At 41.9% G+C, this 23307-nt stretch overlaps 1 protein-coding gene across 1 annotated transcript in view; it reads left to right on the top strand.

Annotated features, from left to right (window-relative positions):
• Nucleotides 1-23307, top strand: part of MTMR10 (myotubularin related protein 10) — a 44187-nt gene continuing 20880 nt past the window's right edge. The window contains exons 1-5 of the mRNA XM_068991489.1: nt 1-115; nt 656-716; nt 17414-17550; nt 19938-20010; nt 20449-20591. Coding sequence (XP_068847590.1) covers nt 56-115; nt 656-716; nt 17414-17550; nt 19938-20010; nt 20449-20591 — 474 coding nt within the window. The 5' untranslated portion in view covers nt 1-55. The remainder of the gene's footprint in view (nt 116-655; nt 717-17413; nt 17551-19937; nt 20011-20448; nt 20592-23307) is intronic.

Raw genomic sequence — 23307 nt, 5'->3', positions numbered from 1 at the left:
GTCGGGAGGCGGGTCCCGGGCTGCGACCGGGCCGGGCCGAGCAGGCGGCCGCATCATGTTCTCGCTCAAGCCGCCCAGACCCACCTTCAGGTCCTACCTCCTGCCGCCGCCCCAGGTAAACAGTCGTCTCCCCGCTGCGCCCTCTTATCGCGCTTCCGGGGAGCCGCGCGCGGGCCGGCCCGGGAGGCTGTCCCGGACTCCAGACCCCGGCCCCGGATTCCGTTGCGGGGAAGCCACGCTCCAGCGAGCCCCACCAGCTCGGGGGAAACTTGCAAAACTCCGCCGCAGCCGTTGTCGACTCGGAGACGGAACCCCAGGGAGCGATCGAACCTGGATTTATTTAGCCCTTTGCCCAGCGGCTGTCCACGCTGTGACCGCCGGCGGGATTGCATCGCTTGCGGGCTTCTGGAGGGAGGGGTCACCTACCTGTCGTAAATGTGAACACCTTGAGGCACCTCAGGCGGTTGTACAATATTGTTTTTTAGGTCCGACTCCCAATACCTTCACGAACAGGAGTTTAGTAAAAATGTGAAAGAATTTAAGTGGGGGGATACGTGCCTGTCGCGTGTGTCATCACTTAGGAAAAAAATTTGCCTTCTCTCACGGAGTGGGGGGGGGAATTTTTATTTTGATTTGTTTTGCTAATGTGTTTCAGACTGACGATAAGATTAATTCGGAACCGAAAATTAAAAAACTGGAGCCCGTTCTTTTGCCAGGTAAGCATGAGAGTTCTGGCAGATATTTTATTTGACAGATACTGGCCTAAGATTATTTTACCAACTAGTATCATGTGGTTAACTTTACTCATTTACTTTAAACTTTAGCGAGTTAAACATCTAACAGCTGTGGAGGGGGGAAAAGTTGGTTAGAACTAAAGGACAGCAACAAAAAGTAATGATTAATTGATGTTTGTCCTTGAAAATTGAAGCATCATAGAAAACTGTCAAGAATGTCATTACCTCATTTTCTTTTTGTCTCCTGAAATGTTCTTTTTTTAAGCACTCATGAATTGCTTAGGTAGTGAGAGGACACTGTCCTTCATAACCATCTGTAACTTCATGCGTTTGTGGTTAATAGATCATTTCAATAGTATGAAAAGCAACTTTTATTATGTCTGAGTCTCTGTACTAATAACAAAGCTTAGTGCACTTTGAATCACTTACTTGGCAATTGTTTTTTTGAAGGTGTCAGCTGGCTGTGTTTGCAGATCTCCTTGTTTCAATTTAGAATGGAGTTTCCCAACCGAGACACTCCAGACATTTTGGGCCTGGTCATTCTTTGTTTTAGGGTTGTCTTGTGCATTGTGTGCTATTCAGCATCATTCCTGGCCTTTACCTCCGGATGCTAGGAGCACCCCCTCCTCTACCTTTTGTGAGAACCAGAATGTCTTGCCAAACTGTTTTGTCAGGGGAGCTCTTAGCGCAAAACTTTCTCTCTGTGGAGAAGCACTGGTTTAGAACAAAATTGACCTTAAATGACCTTAGAGGTATCAGTAAGAATTGATGGTAAATTGTTACATGCTTTAGTTTTAATGCATATAAGATATTTGTTTGACTGGTAGTTTGAATTGTATAGTAATTATATGATAGTTAGGAAAAGTCAGTTGTTTAACTCGATTATTGGGGAAAGTAACCAGAAAAGCCCATTTTAAACCTGAAATGCAATCAAATACCAGTCTGTGTGGCTACTATCAACATTTTAAAATCTCAGTCATTACTTAATACTAAATCTGGTAAAATGACTAGAGCTCTGTAAGTAGTAACTGAACAAATATGGAAACTTTAAATTTTGTGTTGTAAAATTTTAAATGTTAAGTGAAAAGTGAAAGTGAACGTTGCTCAGTCGTGTCCGACTCTTTGTGACCCCATGAACTATACAGTCCATGGAATTCTCCAGGCCAGAATACTGGAGTGGGTTGCCTTTCCCTTCTCCAGGTGATCTTCGCAACTCAGGGATCGAACCCAGATCTCCCACACTGCAGGCGGATTCTTTACCAGCTGAGCCACAATGTTAAGTAGAACAAACAAATTTAAAACATCAACCTTTGGTTCCATGTTACAGATGTTAACTTTTAAAATTGTTTCAACTTAATTATGGAAGTTAGTTATAAATATTTTCTCTTTATTTTGTTAATGCTTTTTAGCCAAACTGCATGTACTAAATAATCCTTTTCACTTGTCCCCAGAGTGAAGAATAGAATTAATAAGTAACCTTTGCTCCTTGTGCGTGATCTGTTTTGGCTTTAGTCACTCTGGTCTTTTAAATGTCCCTGCGGCAAGCAGTGCTCATCCTGAATGAGAGCCTGTGAGCTACTGAACTTTGGCTCCTTTTGCTCTGACTGAGCACGCCCTGTTCTTTGATTCCCTGCTTCCAATACTTGATTTGATTTGACACTAATAAACCACATGGTCTTAGCTACAAATGATACAGCTTGATTTTCAGTAATTAACTTCTGTGTTTAAGATATGCTTGTGAAAGTGTTGATACATATCAGTAAGCTCTAAGAACTTTGTGTGCTTAGTCACTCAGTTGTGTGCAACTCTTTTGTGACCCCATGGACTGTAGCCTGCCAGGCTTCTCTGTCCATGGGCATTTTCCAGGCAAGAATATTAGAGTGGGTTGCCATGCCCTCCTCCAGGAAATCTTCCCAACCCAGGCATCAAACCCAGGTCTCCTGCATTTCAGGCAGATTCTTTACTGTCTGAACTACCAGAGAAGCCCAAAAATACTGGAGTGGGTAGCCTATCCCTTCTCCAGGGGAACTTCCCAACCCAGGAATCGAACTGGGGTCTCCTGCATTGCAGGAGGATTCTTTACCAGCTGAGTTCAACTAAAAACTGGTTCAGTTGCTAAGTCTTGTCCAGCTCTTTACGACTGTATGGATTGCAGCACACCAGGCTTCCCTGTCCATCACCAACTCCTGGAGCTTGCTCAAACTCATGTCCGTTGAGTTGGTGATGCCATCCAACCATCTCATCCTCTGTTGTCCCCTTTTCCTCCTGCCCTCAATCTTTCCCAGAATCAGGGTCTTTTCCAATGAGTTGGCTCTTCGCATCAGGTGGCCATAGTATTGGAGCTTCAGCCAGCATCAGTCCTTCCAGTGAATATTCAGGGTTGATTTCCTTTAGGATTGAGTGATTTAATCTCCTTGTAGTCCAAGAGACTTACTTTTCTGTTAAAAAGTCAGAGTTTTCTGGGGAAGATGGAAACCTGTTTCCTAACTGTCAGTGGTTTACTTGTCTTAGAGATCGCAGCTCAATCTAGATCCTCTTAGCCATGGTAGCATTTTTTCTTTGGCTCTGTGTGTGCACACATGATGGCTTGACACCCAGCATTCTGTCTGCACCTAACCTGTTCCTCACAGAACACTTAGTCCTAAATTAGCATGTCTTTCGCCCTCCTTCCCCCTCCTGTTCATACCTTCTCCTGGCCTTCCACCTCTCAGGTTGCATCTCTGACTCCCGCTAGAACCTCTGCGGCTCTGTTTCTGGCCTGCAGCCCCCTGCCTTCCACCTGTGAATCGTGGGAGATACGTGGAAAGTAACTGCACCATTGGTGATCTAAAGACCTGGGCTAGCTTAGGGCTTTTACTGAGAGAGCTTAATAATACAGTTCTAGCCTTCATTATAGTTTAAAAAAGGAAACTTGGCCAAGTCACCTGTGGCTTTGCATAGGCACACGAAACAAGGAAGTAATTGTTCAGAGATGTAGTATTGGACATTACGCTTTGGCGTGGTGCCTTGGGTTCAAGGATATCCTACTTCAGCTGCCCAAAGTTTGAACTTTTAATTCAATAAGCAGATGAAAATTGGAACAGACAATCAATTGTTTATTTGTGTGTAGTTACCGAGTGCTCTGTTGAACTTAATGAGGCTATACTAAAATGATCTTGCTTTTATTAAGCATAGGAAACAAAAGAAACTGACTAGAAATTTAATTTAGATGGTGGTTTATATCAGCAATTCCCAGCTTGCCCAGTTTATGAAACTCCTTGAGGTGAAGATTGTATACCTAACTCAGCTTTGTGGCCCCGATGTCCAGATTCACATTACCTGAATCTCATCCTTAATGCGGAGAAGGCAGTGGCAACACACTCTAGTGTTCTTGCTTGGAGAATCCCAGGGACGGGGGAGCCTGGTGGGCTGCCATCTATGGCGTCGCACAGAGTTGGACACGACTGAAGTGACTTAGCAGCAGCAGCATCCTTAATGACTGTATTGTGTGTGTAAAATTACCCCAATCTTTTGAAAACAGGGAATAAATTTTAAATTGCATGTGTGCTTGTGTGTGTGTGTGTGTTCCAGCATATATAAGGTTGTGTCTGTTTCGTAGCTGCTGGTAGATGCCCTCTCTGAGCTCTTCTTGGGAGCCAGGCACCCAGGTTGCAGTGATGGGGGAGGAGTGGGCATGAATTGCCGCAGGGCTGGGGTGAGTTCCACACAGCCTGTGGACAAGGCCGAAGATGACCTGGGCCAGTGGTTCCCAGATTCTCATCAGGGCCTGACTGGCATCACATCTGGATGGAGTTTTTATCCACCCTTGGTCAAACTGAGACGATGAGGGAAAATGGGGCTCTTTTCCATAAAGCTAAATTGATGTGATTAAAAGGATTGTCCTTTATTCTGAGATTATGTCTTTCCAGCTTCTTTGGTGTAGTTATGTTCTTCTGTTAGCAGCTGTCACTTTAATTTTTTTGAGTGTTTAAGTTAGCTCTTGTGTCACTTCCCCAAATTATTTTTGTAGTGTACCTGTTTTGTGGAATCTGAACTGGAGATCATTCTGTAAAATTATTGTTATGTTAAAGGTACAGTTTAATGAGCACTCACCCAAAGGCAATGGCACCCCACTCCAGTACTCTTGCCTGGAAAATCCCATGGACGGAGGAGCCTGGTAGGCTGCAGTCCATGGGGTGCGAAGAGTTGGACATGACTGAGCGACTTCCCTTTCACCCAAAGGACATCTCTTACTTTGTCTGCCTGGAGTCTTTCCACCATCTTCTGAAAAACATACCTCTTCTCTTGACAAATTCTCCTTCCGAAACTCTACCCAGCCCAGTGTTCTTGTGTGGCCAGTGAGGGTGATACTCCAACCCTAGACTGGCTGGCAAGAGCACAGGTTTGCCTCTGGGTATCTTCAGATGGGCACTTAGGGAAGACCTCCCTTTTGGTCGTGCTGCCTGTAGCCGAGGCTACAGAGGACCTGCATGAAAGAGTGATGTCACATCGAGAACTGCAGAGGCAGAGCACCAAGGTGGGGGAGGGGGGCAGTCTGGTGGTTCCCTTCTCCTTGAAGTCCAGCCGACACCAGAGACAGAATTCTTCTTGCCAAGCCAGTTCCAGGCTTGTTTCTGACAGTTTCGATTAAGATCCTTAACTGATACATAATGTAGCCTGCAGGTTGCTCCTCAGAGCCACCCCATCAGAAAGGCACCAACTTTTCTTCCTTCGACCGATGAGAAAACTCCGCAAGTTGTGGAGGTTAAGTAACTTGCCCAGTGGTGCCAGCAAGAATAAGGTCAGGGTGATGAGCCGGACTCCAGGCTGTGCCATAACCACTAAGCAGCAGGACCTGTCCGACTGAGCTGCTAACACCAAGTTCCAGATTTACGCTCTAGGCTTGGATGTTGTCCTAGGGGGAGTGCTCTGGTGAGGTATAAAGAGCTCTATCCTCAGCTCTGCCCTTGCTGGCGTGACTGATTTTGAGCCACCTTGACAAGCATCTTTCAGATGGTTTCAGCTGCCAGTAAAGGGGATGCTTGGGGAGTCAGTGGGCTTCCTGTTGCTGGACGAGCTGAGCTGAGGCTGGTGAAGAACCATCGGTTTCATTGTGAGGGGTGATTGAAAGGAGTGGTTCTTGGTGAGTTCTCTCTTCCCTGTGTCTGAGACGTGGTCTTTCTAAGGATCTGCAGACTGGGAACGAGGAAAGCCTGAAGTGTGTGGCCCTCAGCAGGGAGTGGACTGTGGAGCCGGTGCTGCATGTGTGCTCCCTACAGGGGAGGACCAAGCAGAGAGGGTCCTGCCCTAAGCCTCAGTCCACTGAGGAGGAGCTTCAGTGGAGGGAGTGGAGGTGGTGGGGGCTCAGAGGAAGGGCACCTGAGCTGGACTGGGGAGGCCTGGGGTTGGGAGAGCACGTGCTCTGTGCATAGGCCGGGGATCAGCTCCACTACCCCTTCTCTCTGCAGTGCCAGCAGCACTTCTACTAGAAGATTAACCAGTAGATAGATAATGAATGCATGGATTGTCAGAGTCCTTTATAATCAGATCAGAAAAGGGTACAACCTTAGGCCATCCGGAAATGAAAATAGCCATTTTTGGACAGCTGTCTGGTTTACTTGCATTTTTTTTTTTAAACATATTCACTGCTTGGACTGTTCATGTATTGCCTCACTATAGGTATTATTTTCTCTATCGAATTGTGAATCCCTTAAAGCAAAGACTGTCTGTTTCTGGTGTCGTTTGTTTTGTTTTGTTGTAGCTAGGATTTAGAGGTCATTATAGACTGAATTTCATAGTATTTTAATTTTTAGATACCCTACTTTTGAGAGACAAAGGCCTTTAATTGTTCTTGGAACCATGAGCAGCGTAATGAGCTGCAGTGTCTCGTTGGGTCTGTTCCTCACTGGGACAGCCTCCTGAGGATTTGGACCCGGCCACTCCTCGGCTCCTGCTGCAGGACCTCAGGCCACCTTGGCACTCCTGACCCTGCGGCTCCTGCTTAGAAACTCTTCATGAACTTCCAAGAAAACTCCTGCTCAAGCAGGAGACCATCCCAAGTCTTTAATCTCTGTAATTTGCTGACCTCTGCTCTGCTTCCCAATGTTGATACCTGTCTCTCTCCAACCCAGATGACTTTTTCCTTATCCAGGCCTTGGTTACTGTGATCACGTGTTCTCTCTGTCTTGACTGTCATCTGCCGTCAAGATTTGCCTCTTCCTGAGGCCTGCCCTGCTGCCCTTCTCCAACCCCCATCATGGGCAGCGCTTGCTTGGCCTGGCGCTTGATTCTGTGCTTGTTTGTGTCATGTGTGACCCTGTGAGAACCAGGGGCAGCCTCAGATGGCTGGTGCAGAGTTTCAGCTTTCCTTTGTGACTGGTAGGCCACTTTAATTCCAGGACCTGAATTTCTCTGCAACTCAGGACCTGAGGGTCCTGGCTTTAGTGTTGAAAGTCCCACACCCGGGGATCCTCAGCCCCAGGCCATCTGGAACAGTCACTCACCAGATGTAAGGCCACGACTGAGTTATGCTTTGGGCCTCTGCACATTCCATAGGTTAATTAGCTTCTGTGTATAGTGAGGCTTTGTCTTAAGCTATTTTTCAAACTAAAATTTATGGGAAAATTATTTTAATTCATCAAATATGTATTGACTTTCTAAACATGTAAGATATTATGAAAGATAATGTGACACGATTTTTTGGTTCTCGGAGTTAAAAGCTTTCCTAGCTGTACCATTTGGAGACTTACTAATTTTAATTATATTTCCTTATTTATCTTTACAGATGAAGACGTCTTGAGAAAACAAACTTTGATGATTTCTTGATCTCTTACCAGGTTGCAGTAGAACGTCTTGGCCTGTCATCTTCTAGTTCAGATTTTTCTCTGGTGCTTTCGCATACCCTGCACCGAAGCTCATTTCCTACTTTTTCTTTGCTGCGGCCCCTGTAGCTTCCTGCCCGTGGTGTGCTGGCAAGTGCCTGAGGCCGAGGATCCTCCCACATGGCTGGCAGCACTCAGGCCTCTCTCCTCAGGGAAAGCCCAGGAGGACAGTCTCTGGGAAACCATGGAGGTTCTCAGGAGCTTTGGAGCTTTTGTTGTGAGTTTCCTCTTCAAGGTCACTAATTTAAAATGTAGTGAGAACAGTCTCGTGGCTCTTGTGTGTCTGTATTTATCCCCTCTGGGAAGAGGACTTTGTGTCCCCTATTTCTCTCCCGTCTGTGAGCTGGTTTCCTGGCCTACAGCTGCAGGACGTGGCTGGCAGCCACTGAGGATAGCTCCTACCCAGGGTCCCCTCTTGTTTATAAAGTGTGAGCAGAAGACTATTCTGCGAGCAGAGAGCTGGCTGTGTGATCCTTGTACTATAAAGCCTTGTTCTGTGTGAACAGAACTTGGTGTTATCAGCTAAGCCTCTAGCCAGGTTAACTTGGTGCTTATTTAGTGACGTGCTCACAAGAAGAAGCTCCTACTCTGCATCTCCCCGTGAAAGTGCCCTCCTGTTCTTCTACCTCCCTCCCGCCCTCCTGCCTTTTCTGCCAGGGGCTCATTTCCACTCCACGCTTGAAAAGTTGTGCGCAGTTTTCCTTGAAAGACCACAGCCCAGCAGATCCCTATTTATTTTGTTTTTTTTTAATTTTTGGTTTGTATTGTATATTTCTTGTCTATTTTCTTTTCTTTGGTAGTTTTATTTTAAAGTAAACGTTGTTGTAAAAGAGTACAGGTAGTTAACACATAGTCTTCACCCAGCGTCCCCTAATGTTACTATCTTATAACCTCAATAAATTTAGCTGAACTAAGAAATTAAGCTAATTAGTCAGCCAGGTGGCTCAGTGGTAAAGAATCTGCCTGCAATGCAAGAGACGCAGGTTTGATCCCTGGGTCAGGAAGATAACCTTGGAGAAGGAAATGGCAACCCACAACATTATTCTGCCCTGGGAAATCCCATGGACAGAGGAGCCTTGCAGGCTACAGTCCATGGGATTTCAAAGAGTTGGACATGACTTAGCAACTAACCAAGAAATTAACAGCACTATTAACTAAGCTGCAAGTTTTATTCACATTTCCCTAGGTGTTTTTTTTTTTTCTTTTTTTTTCACTAATGGCTATCATCTGTTTTAGAGTTCTAGTCAGGACACCATAGTGGACTTAGTTATCCTGGCTCCCTAACTTCAGTCTGTGACCATTTCTCCATCTTTACTGACGGATCATGAATTCTTTCATCTTGGCTCCTGTGTCCTTTTGAAATATCCTCTCTCTCCTTCCTCTCCCTCTCTCTCCCCTTCCTCTCCCTCTCTCTCCCCCCCTTTCTCTCCCTCCCTCTGTTCCCTGCCCACCCCACTCCCCCACCCCCAGCTGTGGCAGACACATCCAAGGGAAGTTGAGGATCTTCAGCACTGCTTAGTGGGCCTCCTGAGCCCCCTGAGGTCACTGCACCATTGCAGGTTGAAAGTGCCTGTCTTCTGACGGGACGTGCCCAAGTGCTTTTTTCAAGCCTCATTTCACTAATGTTAAGAGTTGTCACTTAAGTGACTATCTCTAGCACAGAGCTGGGCAAGCATCTTCTGTGAAATTTCAGTGTTTGAGACTTTGTAAGCCATGAGGTCTGAGATTTTGCAAGCCATGAGGTCTCTGGTTGCAAGTACTTAGCTCTGCCTTTGTCCTGTGGAAGCAGTCCTGATAGTACACACATGAATGAACATGGCTACATTTCAGTGAAACTTTATTTACAAAAACGGGGGGCTGCCTTCTGGGTTGGCCCACCCTGAACCCATTAAAGGCCTTCTGCTCCCTTCATGTTTGTCTCATTTTTGGTGCCTTGGTGGACTGCATCTGTTGTATTTGTGCCCATGGTAGGAGAGTGCAGCTGGTGGGGGAGGGCTGCCTGCATGCAGATGTCATCAGCACGGTTGGCTAGCAGCACTACTGTGGTTGCATGTCCTGTCCCACAGGCCCATCATCCCTTCCTTTCTGTGATCATCCCTGCTCTGCTTCCCAGGATCTTGAAATCCTGTGGTGAGGCTCTTTTTTTAAAGCATACTTTTATCTAAGTATAACATACCCCCAAAATGTGTATGAATTATGTGTGTTAACCAGGTGTTTTTGAAGCATTGTTTTGACACTCTGGGTGAATTGGCTCCTTGAGGAAAGTGGTAGAGCATGAAGTGGTGTGGGCTCTGCTTAGTGAGCCAGGAGTTTGTGTAAAGAGCTCAGTGTTACAGGAGTGCCACCTCGAACTGTCTGAGCTGGAAATGACTCTTGTAGTTTCGGGGGTTTTTTTCCCCTCCAAGTTAATTGCCCTCTTATGATTGGTAGCTATGATTTTCTAGTGGAGAGAAAAGGTTGAGTGTTCCATTGCCAGATTCTGATATGGCATTTGGTAAACATTGTGTCCAGGAGGTTATGGAAGATTTAAATTTTATGTATTTGAGTTATTTGGTGAGAATCAATGTATATTGATGGCTAGCACTTTGAATCTGTAGTTCGGTTTGGTGCCTCCTGCTGTGTCTCGATACAGAGCATTTAATTCTGTGTCAGACAGTAAAGCAAGGCAATGGCAACCCATTCCAGTACTCTTGCCTGGAAAATCCCATGGATGGAGGAACCTGGTAGGCTGCAGTCATGGGGTCACTAAGTCGGACTCGACTGAGAGACGTCACTTTCACTTTTCACTTTCATGCATTGGAGAAGGAAATGGCAACCCACTCCAGTATTCTTGCCTGGAGAATCCCAGGGACAGAGGAGCCTAGTGGGCTGCCGTCTATGGGGTCGCACAGAGTTGGACACAACTGAAGCAACTTAGCAGCAGCAGCAGCAGACAGTAACTAATCAGCCTGCAATGCAGGAGACCTGGGTTTGATCCCTGGGTTGGGGAGACCTTCCTAGAGAAGGGAACAGCTACCTACTCCAGTATTCTTGCCTGGAGAATTCTGTGGACAGAGGAGCGTGGCAGGCTGTAGTCCATGGGGTTGCAAAGAGTCAGACATGAATGAGCGACTAATACTTTTCATAAAGAAACAAGTTGAAATCAGAACACTTGCTTGTAAGTTCCAAGTATACTGCTTACTTAAGATCTTGGTCTCTCAGTCCAGGTCCCTCATCTGACTCTCTCAGCTGATGAGTTGCTGAGAGAACCACAGAGGAAAACATTGTGAACCTCCCACCAGAGGATTTTGCAGCTCTCTGTGGTGTGGCAGGCGAGTAGGATGGCCTGGGGCGGTTTTCCGAATTTGTGGTTACTGCTAGCACTTATCTCCTGACCCTCTTGGTGCATGGCCCGATTACATCACTGGTTTCTGTCTGGCTGGAACCATGCCTACCCCATTGGTGGTGCTGGTCTGGTGAACCCAGAGCAGTGAAGTGGTTCATTCACTTGTGTATTAGCACTCATTGACTGGGCCCCAGCCCCGTGCTCAGTCTTCACCTCACAACTACACTGTCAGCAGTTGAGAAAAATCAATCTGTGCTCTACCTCCAGGGGCATGTGGTCCTGAGGGTGGGACAGGCACTGACTGACTTTATGTAGAGTGTACGTCATTGTGCAGTAGCTGTGATCAGGGCTGAGAATTACAAGTAGATGATGCTGTGATTGAGGGAGTTAATCTCTATAGAGGTTTTTCTCAGGCATTCCTGAGAAAGCGATTGGACTGATGGAGAAGGAAAGAGTATGGGCACAGGGTACGAAGACCCCATGGATGAAAGTAGTCCAGCCCCTGAGAGTGACTAGAAGCTCACTGAGGCTGGAGAGGAGGGAGGGTGTGAGGACAGTGTGGGGGCACGAGGGACCTGGCAGGCCACATGGAAGAGGTTTGTCTGCTTAGAAGGAACAGTTACTCCACTGGTCCAAGCCAAGAATTGGACATGAGCACATTTAAATTTAATCCTCAAGTAAATGTTAGGGTTATGTTCTTAAAACTGGTCTTGCACATTTTAAGAATTTTGAAAGTTGTCTTTGCAATTCAAATTTATTTAAGAGAGAAGATTGTTTTGAGACACGTTATGCTCTGTGAATTGGTGGGTGTTTGGGTCTTGTCAGCAAACACTTCTGTCCATCACTGTTAGAGGGTTTATCAGGCAAAGTGGATCAGCACCCCAACCCTTCCACCAAGGACTCTAGACACGGATTACTTAAAGATATCCCTGGGTCTGATTGTATTTTAGAACTTGAAGGATTAATGATGACCATGGTTTAAATCAGTTACAGAAAATCACTCTTTTCAAAGAACGTTATAACTTTTGTTTTGGTCTCTTAATTTCTTTTAACTCTTTTAATTCAAAAGCTATATTTTATTTTTTTCAGATTTTATTTTTTTTACTTTATTGTATTGGTTTTGCCATACATCAACATGAATCTGCCACGGGTGTACACGTGTTCCCAATCCTGAATCCCTCTCCACCTCCCTCCCCATACCATCCCTCTGGGTCATCCCAGTGCACCAGCCCCAAGCATCCTGTATCCTGCATTGAACCTAGACTGGTGATTCGTTTCTTACATGATATTATACATGTTTCAATGCCATTCTCCCAAATCATCCCACCCTCTCTTCCACAGAGTCCAAAAGATTGTTGGATACATCTGTGTCTCTTTTGCTGTCTCGCATACAGGGTTACTGTTACCATCTTTCTAAATTCCATATATATGCGTTAGTATACTGTATTGGTGTTTTTCTTTCTGGCTTACTTCACTCTGTATAATTGGCTCCAGTTTCATCCACCTCATTAGAACTGATTCAAATGTATTCTTTTTAATGGCTGAGTAATACTCCATTGTGTATATGTACCACAGCTTTCTTATCCATTCATCTGCTGATGGACATCTAGGTTGCTTTCATGTCCTGGCTATTATAAACAGTGCTGCAATGAACATTGGGGTACAGGTGTCTCTTTCAATTCTGGTTTCCTCGATGTGTATGCCCAGCAGTGGGATTGCTGGGTCATAAGGCAGTTCTATTTCCAGTTTTTTAAGGAATCTCCACACTCTCCTCCATAGTGGCTGTACTAGTTTGCATTGCCACCAGCAGTGTAAGAGGGTTCCCTTTTGGATCTCAGCCATTCTAACTGGCGTGAAATGGTACCTCATTGTGGTCTTGATTTGCATTTCTCTGATAATGAGTGATGTTGAGCATCTTTTCATGTGTGTGTTAGCCATCTGTATGTCTTCTTTGGAGAAATGTCTATTTAGTTCTTTGGCCCATTTTTTGATTGGGTCGTTTATTTTTCTGGAATTGAGCTGCAGGAGTTGCTTGTATATTTTTGAGATTAGTTGTCAGTTGCTTAATTTGCTATAATTTTCTCCCATTCTGAAGGCAGTCTTTTCACTTTGCTTATAGTTTCCTTTGTTGTGCAGAAGTTTTAAATTTTAATTAGGTCCCATTTGTTTATTTTTGCTTTTATTTCCAGTATTCTGGGAGGTGGGTCATAGAGGATCCTGCTGCGATTTATGTCAGAGTGTTTTGCTTATGTTCTCCTCTAGGAGTTTTATTGTTTCTGGTCTTACATTTAGATCTCTAATCCATTTTGAGTTTATTTTTGTGTATGGTGTTAGAAAGTGTTCTAGTTTCATTCTTTTACAAGTGGTTGACCAGTTTTCCCAGCACCACTTGTTAAAGAGATTGTCTTTAATCCATTATATATTCTTGCCTCCTTTGTCGAAGATAAGGTGTCCATAGGTGTGTGGATTTATCTCTGGGCTTTCTGTTTGGTTCCATTGATCTATATTTCTGTCTTTGTGCCAGTACCATACTGTCTTGTTGACTGTGGCTTTGTAGTAGAGCCTGAAGTCAGGCAGGTTGATTCCTCCAGTTCCAGTCTTCTTTCTCAAGATTGCTTTGGCTATTCGAGATTTTTTGTATTTCCATACAAATTGTGAAATTATTTGTTCTAGCTCTGTGAAAAATACCGCTGGTAGCTTGATAGGGATTGCATTGAATCTATAGATTGCTTTGGGTAGTATACTCACTTTCACTATATTGATTCTTCTGATCCATGAACATGGTATATTTCTCCATCTATTAGTGTCCTCTTTGATTTCTTTCACTAGTGTTTTATAGTTTTCTATATATAGGTCTTTACTTTCTTTGGTAGATATATTCCTAAGTATTTTATCCTTTTTGTTGCAATGGTGAATGGAATTGTTTCCTTAATTTCTTTTTCTATTTTCTCACTATTAGTGTATAGGAATGCAAGGGATTTCTGTGTGTTGATTTTATATCCTGCAACTTTACTATATTCATTGATTAGCTCTAGTAATTTTCTGGTGGAGTCTTTAGGGTTTTCTATGTAGAGGATCATGTCATCTGCAAACAGTGAGAGTTTTACTTCTTCTTTTCCAATTTGGATTCCTTGTATTTCTTTTTCTGCTCTGATTGCTGTGGCCAAAACTTCCAGAACTATGTTGAATAGTAGTGGTAAAAGTGGGCACCCTTGTCTTGTCCTGACTTTAGGGGAAATGCTTTCAATTTTTCACCATTGAGGATAATGTTTGCTGTGGGTTTGTCATATATAGCTTTTATTATGTTGAGGTATGTTCCTTCTATTCCTGCTTTCTGGAGAGTTTTTATCATAAATGGATGTTGAATTTTGTCAAAGGCCTTCTCTGCATTTATGGAGATAATCATATGGCTTTTATTTTTCAATTTGTTAATATGGTGTATTACATTGATTGATTTGCAGATATTGAAGAATCCTTGCATCCCTGGGATAAAGTCCACTTGGTCATGATGTATGATCTTTTTAATGTGTTGTTGGATTCTGATTGCTAGAATTTTGTTAAGGATTTTTGCATCTATGTTCATCAGTGATACTGGCCTGTAGTTTTCTGTTTTTGTGGCATCTTTGTCAGGTTTTGGTATTAGGGTGATGGTGGCCTCATAGAATGAGTTTGGAAGTTTACCTTCCTCTGCAATTATTTGGAAGAGTTTGAGTAGGATAGGTGTTAGCTCTTCTCTAAATTTTTGGTAGAATTCAGCTGTGAAGCCGTCTGGACCTGGGCTTTTGTTTGCTGGAAGATTTCTGGTTACAGTTTCAATTTCCGTGCTTGTGATGGGTCTGTTAAGATTTTCTATTTCTTCCTAGTTCAGTTTTGGAAAGTTGTACTTTTCTAAGAATTTGTCCATTTCTTCCACATTGTCCATTTTATTGGCATATAATTGCTGATAGTAGTCTTTTATGATCCTTTGTATTTCTGTGTTGTCTGTTGTGATCTCTCCATTTTCATTTCTAATTTTATTGATTTGATTTTTCTCCCTTTGTTTCTTGATGAGTCTGGCTAATGGTTTGTCAATTTCATTTATCCTTTCAAAGAACCAGCTTTTGGCTTTGTTGATTTTTGCTATGGTCTCTTTTGCATTTATTTCTGCCCTAATTTTTAAGATTTCTTTCCTTCTACTAACCCTGGGGTTCTCCATTTCTTCCTTTTCTAGTTGCTTTAGGTATAGAGTTAGGTTATTTATTTGACTTTTTTCTTGTTTCTTGAGGTATGCCTGTATTGCTATGAACTTTCGCCTTAGCACTGCTTTCACAGTGTCCCACAGGTTTTGGGTTGTGGTGTTTTCATTTTCATTAGTTTCTATGCATATTTTGATTTCTTTTTTGATTTCTTCTGTGATTTGTTGGTTATTCAGAAGCATGTTGTTCATCCTCCATATGTTGGAATTTTTAATAGTTTTTCTCCTGTAATTGAGATCTAATTTTACTGCATTATGGTCAGAAAAGATGCTTGGAATGATTTCAGTTTTTTTGAATTTACCAAGGCTAGATTTATGGCCCAGAATGTGATCTGTCCTGGAGAAGGTTCTGTGAGCACTTGAGAAAAAGGTGAAATTCATTGTTTTGGGGTGAAATGTCCTATAGATATCAATTAGGTCTAACTGGTCTATTGTATCATTTAAAATTTGTGTTTGTTAATTTTCTGTTTAGTTGATCTATCCATAGGTGTAAGTGGGGTATTAAAGTCTCCCATTATTATTGTGTTATTGTTAATTTCCCCTTTCATACTTGTTAGCACTTGTCTTACATATTGCAGTGCTCCTATATTGGGTGCATATATATTTAAAATTGTTATATCTGCTTCTTGGATTGATCCTTTGATTGTTATGTAGTGTCCTTCTTTGTCTCTTTTCACAGCCTTTGTTTTAAAGTCTATTTTATCTGACATGAGTATTGCTACTCCTGCTTTCTTTTGGTCTCTATTTGCATGGAATATCTTTTTCCAGCCCTTCACTTTCAGTCTGTATGTGTCCCTTGTTTTGAGGTGGGTCTCTTGTAGACATTATATATAGGGGTCTTGTTTTTGTATCCATTCAGCCAGTCTTTGTCTTTTGGGGGCATTCAACCCGTTTTCGTTTACGGTAATTATTGATAAGTATGATCCCATTGCCATTTACTTTGTTGTTTTCAGTTCGGGTTTATACACCCTTTTTGTGTTTCCTGTCTAGAGAATATCCTTTAGCATTTGTTGGAGAGCTGGTTTGGTGATGCTGAATTCTCTCAGCTTTTGCTTGTCTGTAAAGCTTTTGATTTCTCCATATTTGAATGAGATCCTTGCTGGGTACAGTAATCTGGGCTGTAGGTTATTTTCTTTCATTACTTTAAGTATGTCTTGCCATTCCCTCCTGGCCTGAAGAGTTTCTATTGAAAGATCAGCTGTTATCCTTTATGGGAATACCCTTGTGTGTTATTTGTTGTTTTTCCCTTGCTGCTTTTAATATTTGTTCTTTGTGTTTGATCTTTGTTAATTTGATTAATATGTGTCTTGGGGTGTTTCGCCTTGGGTTTATCCTGTTTGGGACTCTCTTGGGTTTCTTGGACTTGGGTGATTATTTCCTTCCCCATTTTAGGGAAGTTTTCAACTGTTATCTCCTCATGTATTTTCTCATGGTCTTTCTTTTTGTCTTCTTCTGGGACTCCTATGATTCGAATGTTGGAGCGTTTAATATTGTCCTGGAGGTCTCTGAGGTTTTAAAGTTTTGTTGCCAACTAAGTTATTATGTGAGTGCAAAGGGAAACTCGATTTGGCTTGGTGGGTTTATTTTAGGTTAAATGGGCTTCCCTGCTGGCTCAGGCAGTAGAGAATCTGCCTTCCATGCAGGAGACCCAGGTTCGATCCTTGGGTCTAGAAGATCCCCTGGAGAAGGAAATGGCAACCCACTCCATTATTCTTGCCTGGAGAAACCTATGGACAGAGGAGCTTGGCAGGCTACAGCCCGTGAGATCGCAGAGAGTTGAACACGACTGAGTGACTAACATTTTAGGATAAATAGATTGCATTCTTAATCTTGAGATTAACACTGAACTGTTTCTCATCCCTTATGAAAGGAATCGAAGACATGGGCTTTGGAGATCAAGTCACGTGTTAATAGAACACAACTATCCCATCAAGTAATACTCTGCAGGAGACAGGGCAGGTCATTTCTTCTCTGGGATGCCTTTTGGTAAATAATGAGAGGCAGTGTAGCACAGTAGACAGTGCAGACTCCAGCTCAGCCCCTCTGGTGGAACATCTCAGACCCCAAGGTCTTTGTGCCTCAGGTTCTTTACCTTACAAATGGAGCACAGCACCCCACTGCGGCTGTTACTGTTGTGAAATCCTGGCTCAGTGTTTCTTCTTACTGTCATCAGGAAATTTTCCTTCTAGGTCACAAAGCAACTGTTGACATTTTATGGTGTGTTTGTAGTTTGCACAATGATATGTTTCTTTTTGTAAAGGAGAAATTGTTGTAAATGAAGTCAATTTTGTGAGAAAATGCATCGCATCGGACACAAGCCAGTATGATTTGTGGGGAAAACTGATATGCAGTAACTTCAAAATTTCCTTCATTACGGATGATCCAATGCCATTACAGGTGCGTTTGATTTGTATGCTGTTTAATTGTATCAAGGCTTTATACTCTTATACCTTACACCTGGAGAAGGATACGGCAACCCACTCCAATACTCTTGCCTGGAAAATCCTGTGGATGGAGGAACCTGGTAGGCTACAGTCCATGGAGTCACAGGAGTCAGACATGACTGAGTGACTTCACTTTTGGATTTTCTTGCAGTCCAAGGGACTTTCAAGAGTCTTCTCCAACACCACAGTTCAAAAGGATCAATTCTTCGTTGCTCAGCTTTCTTTAGAGTCCAACTCTCACATCCATAAAAGAAAGCTGAGCACCAAAGAATTGATCCTTTTGAACTGTGGTGTTAGAGACTCTGACTCTTGAGAGTCCCTTGGACTACAAGGAGATCCAACCAGTCCATTCAAAGGAAATCAGTCTTGAATATTCATTGGAAGGACTAATGCTGAAGCTGAAACTCCAATACTTTGGCCACATGATGTGAAGAACCAACTCATTGGAAAAGACCCTGATTCTGGGAAAGATTGAAGGCAGGAGGAGAAGGGGATGACAGAGGATGAGATGGTTGGATGGTGTCACCAACTCACTCAATGGACATGAGTTTGAGCAAGCTCCAGGGGTTGGTGATAGACAGGGAAGCCTTGTGTGCTGCAGTCCATGGAGTTGCAAAGAGTCAGACACAATTGAGTGAATGAACTGAACTGAACTGAATGTAAGGTTGGGAATGTATTACATTAAAGTCCAAAGTAAAGTTTAAGGAGAATGTTGAGGCGGGTATAGTTGGTGAGATGGTTTTAAGTCACATTGCTATATTTATCCTCTGTGATCTTTGCTTATGTAACCTTTTTAATAAGGGAGCTATTATTTCCTTCTAAATCTTTTAACCTACATATAAAAACAAAGAGCTCCTTTTTGACTGGTAATAAAGAGAAAAAAGTATACAGCAAATAATCTCATAAATGCTGCATGTTTTATGTATTTCATAGTATCTCTAACTGGCATTTTTCAAAAAAAGTCAAATTCTTATTTCAGATTTCTAATAAGAATGAAGAAAAATATTGATAAAGTTTTTCCTTAATAACCTCTTGCTATTTTATTTTCTAACTGGATAACAGTAGCTCCATATAACTTGAGTTCTCAAAAGTTCAGTCATTTGACTAACTTAATAATTCTGGACTTTTCCTCAATTCTCATTTTCTATTTTGATTTGCAAAGTGATATATACTTTACCCCCTAGACCTTTATTTGTGATAGTTATATTTGGATGTAATTCTAAACTTTTGACTGAAGTGTGTAACTATGGATAAGTATATTTCAATCTATTGCAGTGTGTAGGTATATTTAAATTTAAGGCATTTAGATATACCTACTATGTAGAGACACTAGCTTATTAGACTGTAAACTTGGGTTTTTCCTTTTGTTTTTATCTTTATTTCTATCTTTGGCCCCAGATTTCACTGTAAATGAGACCAATATACCTGGAAGAGCTTAAATCCAGTACCACTCATAGAACAAAATTAGCCAGTGCCCCACCAACAGAAGGTTAATAGCATCAGCTATGTCCTTAGTCTGAAAGTGTGTTTAAAAAGTGAGTTTAACAAACAAGCAGTAGTTTGACTAAAGATGTGTATTTCTGGTAGACTTTCTGCTCTAAAATCTCCATTGTGAAAATCAGGCCATGACTTTACCCATTAAAATCTGATGACTTTGAAGGCCCATTTCTTTACTATTTTAGTGACAGTTTTACCTGAACTAGACATGCACGTGTTTGCTGTAAAGTGATTGACAGGATAGTGTAACATATCCTGTAAGTTATAGTGACACTGTAGTGTGTAATCTGCCCTAATTTTATTGTTTAAAGTGTGGGAGAAAGGTGGAGAGAATGTGATCGAAGCAGGCATGTCATGTCTCTCTTCCTCCCCTGATTCCTACTGGAATGCATTCTGTGCTACCACAGTGCCAGCACTGTCACAGCTGCTGCTGCTAAGTCGTGTCAGTCGTGTCCGACTCTGTGCGACCCCATAAACGGCAGCCCACCAGGCTCCTCCGTCCCTGGGATTCTCCAGGTGAGAATACTGGAGTGGGTTGCCATTTCCTTCTCCAATGCATGAAAGTGAAAAGTGAAAGTGAAGTCACTCAGTCGTGTCCGACTCCTACCGACCCCATGGACTGCAGCCTATCAGGCTCCTCTGTCCATGGGATTTTCCAGGCAAGAGTACTGGAGTGGGGTGCAGTTGCCTTCTCAAATGTCATAGCTACACACAGGCAAGAGCTTTCTGTTCTTTTCAGAGAGCGTCCTTGCAGCTTCTCATCACACCTAACAGTAAGGCTTGTTATTACCACTGGGAAGTGATTGCTAACAGAATTAACATGAATGTACTTTTTTATTTCAGAAATTCCATTACAGAAACCTTCTACTTGGCGAACATGATGTGCCTTTAACGTGTATTGAGCAAATAGTCACACGTATGTATTATTCTTCACTCAGTTGCTAAATTCTCACTTGAAGAATTATATCCCTCAAGTACTTTGGTTGGAATTTTATTTCTGTAGGTTTTTTCCTTTTTTATTTTTAAATTTTGGGTCCCAGGAAAATTAATTAAAAAGTAATCAGTAAATTATTTTAAAATAGAGATAAAATATATGGCTTTTTATATTTTCTGGTATTTGTCCTCTTTTTAATTAAAACTTTAATCATTAAGTATAGATGGTAGTGATTTTGTGTAAAGAGATCTCTTTGCTATCATCAGAAGCAGGGTTAAAACTGACTCTCCAAAGTTCTCAGAATCATATTTGAACAGGAAAGATTCCAGAGAAGCAGCCCAAGTGGTGGGCGATCTCAGCAAGAGTTGTTAAAGTATACTAAAGAGTAAGTATCAAGAAAGAAATGTTTTTCCTTTTCAGTAAATGACCACAAGAGGAAGCAGAAAGTCCTGGGTCCAAACCAGAAGCTGAAATTTAATCCAACAGAGTTAATTATTTACTGTAAAGATTTCAGAATTGTCAGATTTCGCTTTGATGAATCCGGTCCTGAAAGTGCCAAAAAGGTAATCCTGTTAAGTTCTGTCGCAACTTTTGCACTGTGTTCACCAGTTACAGTTCCTTATGGAAGTTCTCATTTCTCAGCTGCTCAGGTTTTTTTTTAGGGGAAGTTACTAGATGTCTCCCTATGTAAAGTGAAAGTTAGGAATGTTTCTAGAACTCTTTCCTTGGACTAGTTTATGGCTACTTTAAGCTATTCTACATAATTTTTTTTATCAACTTCTAAAATACAAAAAACTATCATGTACCTTTTACATTAAGATCATTACCAGCTGGTTTTTTTCTCGTTAAAAAGATTGAAAAGATGATGCTATGTTGTAATTGAGGTTTGGTAAGACTTTCAATTCAGAACCTCAGAGCTTTATTATCAAACTAAAAGCTTGATTGAGGTTACATAAGGTTAGGTAAATATGTAGTTGTAAGAGGGGTCTAATAAATATTAGTACAATAAAGAAATTTTAATGAATTAATTTAAATGATATTCCACAGGGGCAAATAAAAGCTAAGGGCTTTTTAATTGCCTTGTTTTTCCCCTGCCTTCCAGGAAATGTTTACTGCAAACTCATGGAGTGAGATTCAAGGGCAGAAATTCCTTCTTTGAGTCTATATTTTGGCTTTAGTAGAGGAGTAAAGCTGGTCTTAAGCAACCTCCCACCCCGGCTAGTCTGTGGTGCAGCAAGTGCAGAGTCTACTAACAGAATCTCCAGGGGAGCCTTGCTCTCTTGTATTGAGAATAGAGGAGCGATGAGGGAGTTTTGGGCCACGAGAAATGGGTGCATTTGTTCTCCATGGTCAGTAAACTTACTGCAGTTAATTTTCTGTTGATATCAGTAAGGCTATAGGAAAAATCTTATGGCAGCTGTCTTCATGTACTTTGGTGGGGAGGTGATCAGTTTATTTTTAGAACCAGAGTCAACAGTTTCTTTACAGGAGGGCAAACATGAATTGAATATCTGAAGATGCCTGGCCATTGCAGCTCGATTAGGTAGCAGAAGTGGTGGTGGGTCTGTAGCTGACCAGTTTTCAGAGAGAGTGTGTTAAGACCATCTTTCTGCATGCTGCAGGATGGGAAATTCAGCCAGAGAACTTTTATGGCTGCTGTTAGCCATTCAGTTCTGCAGTTTGTGATTTTGGCATTTTACTAGTTTGAGGTACCTGTTCTTATGTAGAAAGACTTCAGAATTAATTAGGTGGTAGATTGCATATAAAATAATTGAGCCAAGTTAATCTTTAAAATTCCACTATAGTTGTTGTTTAATCAAAGCACCAGGAATCTGGTTATGGAAACATTACCTTCAGTATGTATAGCATGTCAAGAGTAGGGACACCATTGGAACTGAGGGAATGGAGTTAAAACAGGATTTTTTTTTTTTTTTTTAAATTTTAAGTAAGAAATTGATACAGTGGCCCAACAGTCTTCCAGGAAGTTTACATTTCTCCCATCCTCTATTCTGTGTTTCGGATGACACTGTGTCAGTCATTGAAAATCATAATTATCTGACTCCTTCTTGCACCATCTAGGATACTTGTTGCTAAGTATAATTGAGGCGATAAAGCATGAACAAATGAAAATTAAATTCAGCAGTACAAAGTAGAAGCCTGTAAGATATTTCCACATAAATGATTAGTTTCCAAATGAATGAAACAGAAATTCAGAATATCCCTTACCTGTTGTTGCTGCTTGCAAGTGCTTCACGGGCCTCACTGAACCATCTACACAAAACTGACCAGGCGGCTCCAGTTTTTTATGCCCTTTCTGCAGACCAGATTGCTGGCAAAAATCCTTTCCATACTGTCTTAAAATATAAAAAGCAGTTACCTCACACCCAAAAGAAATACTGTTTTTGTCTTTGCATAATCATAAGAGGGGAAATACAGGAAAGAAACATAGGCATTAAGAATATAAATGGAAGGACTTCCCTAGCAGTCCAGCAGTTAAGACTCCGTGCTTTCACTGCAAGGGACTCAGGTTCATCCCTGGTCAGGGACTCACATGCTATGTGGTATGGCCAGAAAAAAAGAATACAAGTGGAGAATTTTTTCACTGATTTACATATCTTCAAACACAGGTTAAATCATGTATGGCTGCCAAAGCTTAATGTCTTCATGAATTTAAAACAAAAATTCTAGTATACTCTTTTATTTCATGTGAAAATTTTCATTTGAAACTAGGGCACAGTTGGGAAGTTACAGCTTGATTCTACCTCTGGAAACTTTGAATACTGTTTTCTCTGGAAGTACTCTGATTTTTGTAAATTGTTTTAAAATGACCAGATGTGTGTTCACAGTTCTCTGATGTGTGAACCATTGATAATTTTTGGAAATACAGCAGTTATATTCCTATTTGAACTACAAAATCTTGAAATGTTAAATTGATTTACATATTGTTAAATATTGCTCCAAAGCCTTCTGGTAGTCTATTTTGTTATTGCCTAAATATCAATCAATAGTATTACAAAAAATTACAATTTCCTACAATAGCCAGGGCAAATGAACTATTTCAGAAGCAGTTTTCAAAGGTGTAGAGTTTTTCTGAACATTTTTTAATGCTTAGGGAATACATTACAAGATTGGAATAAGTGTACATGAAAATGAGACCTACTTTTTTAAGTCTCTTATTACACTCTTAGTGATAGAACCTAGGAATGTGGACATAGTCTTTTTAGGTAGTGTGTGTGGAAAGGCTGAAGGAAGAGGACTCCTGGCTTTCCTGCTCTTCTG

Source organism: Capricornis sumatraensis, chromosome 19 (assembly GCF_032405125.1).
Source record: "Capricornis sumatraensis isolate serow.1 chromosome 19, serow.2, whole genome shotgun sequence".
In the NCBI taxonomy this organism is placed as follows: domain Eukaryota; kingdom Metazoa; phylum Chordata; class Mammalia; order Artiodactyla; family Bovidae; genus Capricornis; species Capricornis sumatraensis.
Note: the sequence above shows the minus strand (reverse complement) of the source record. Positions and strands in the feature narration are given on the sequence as shown.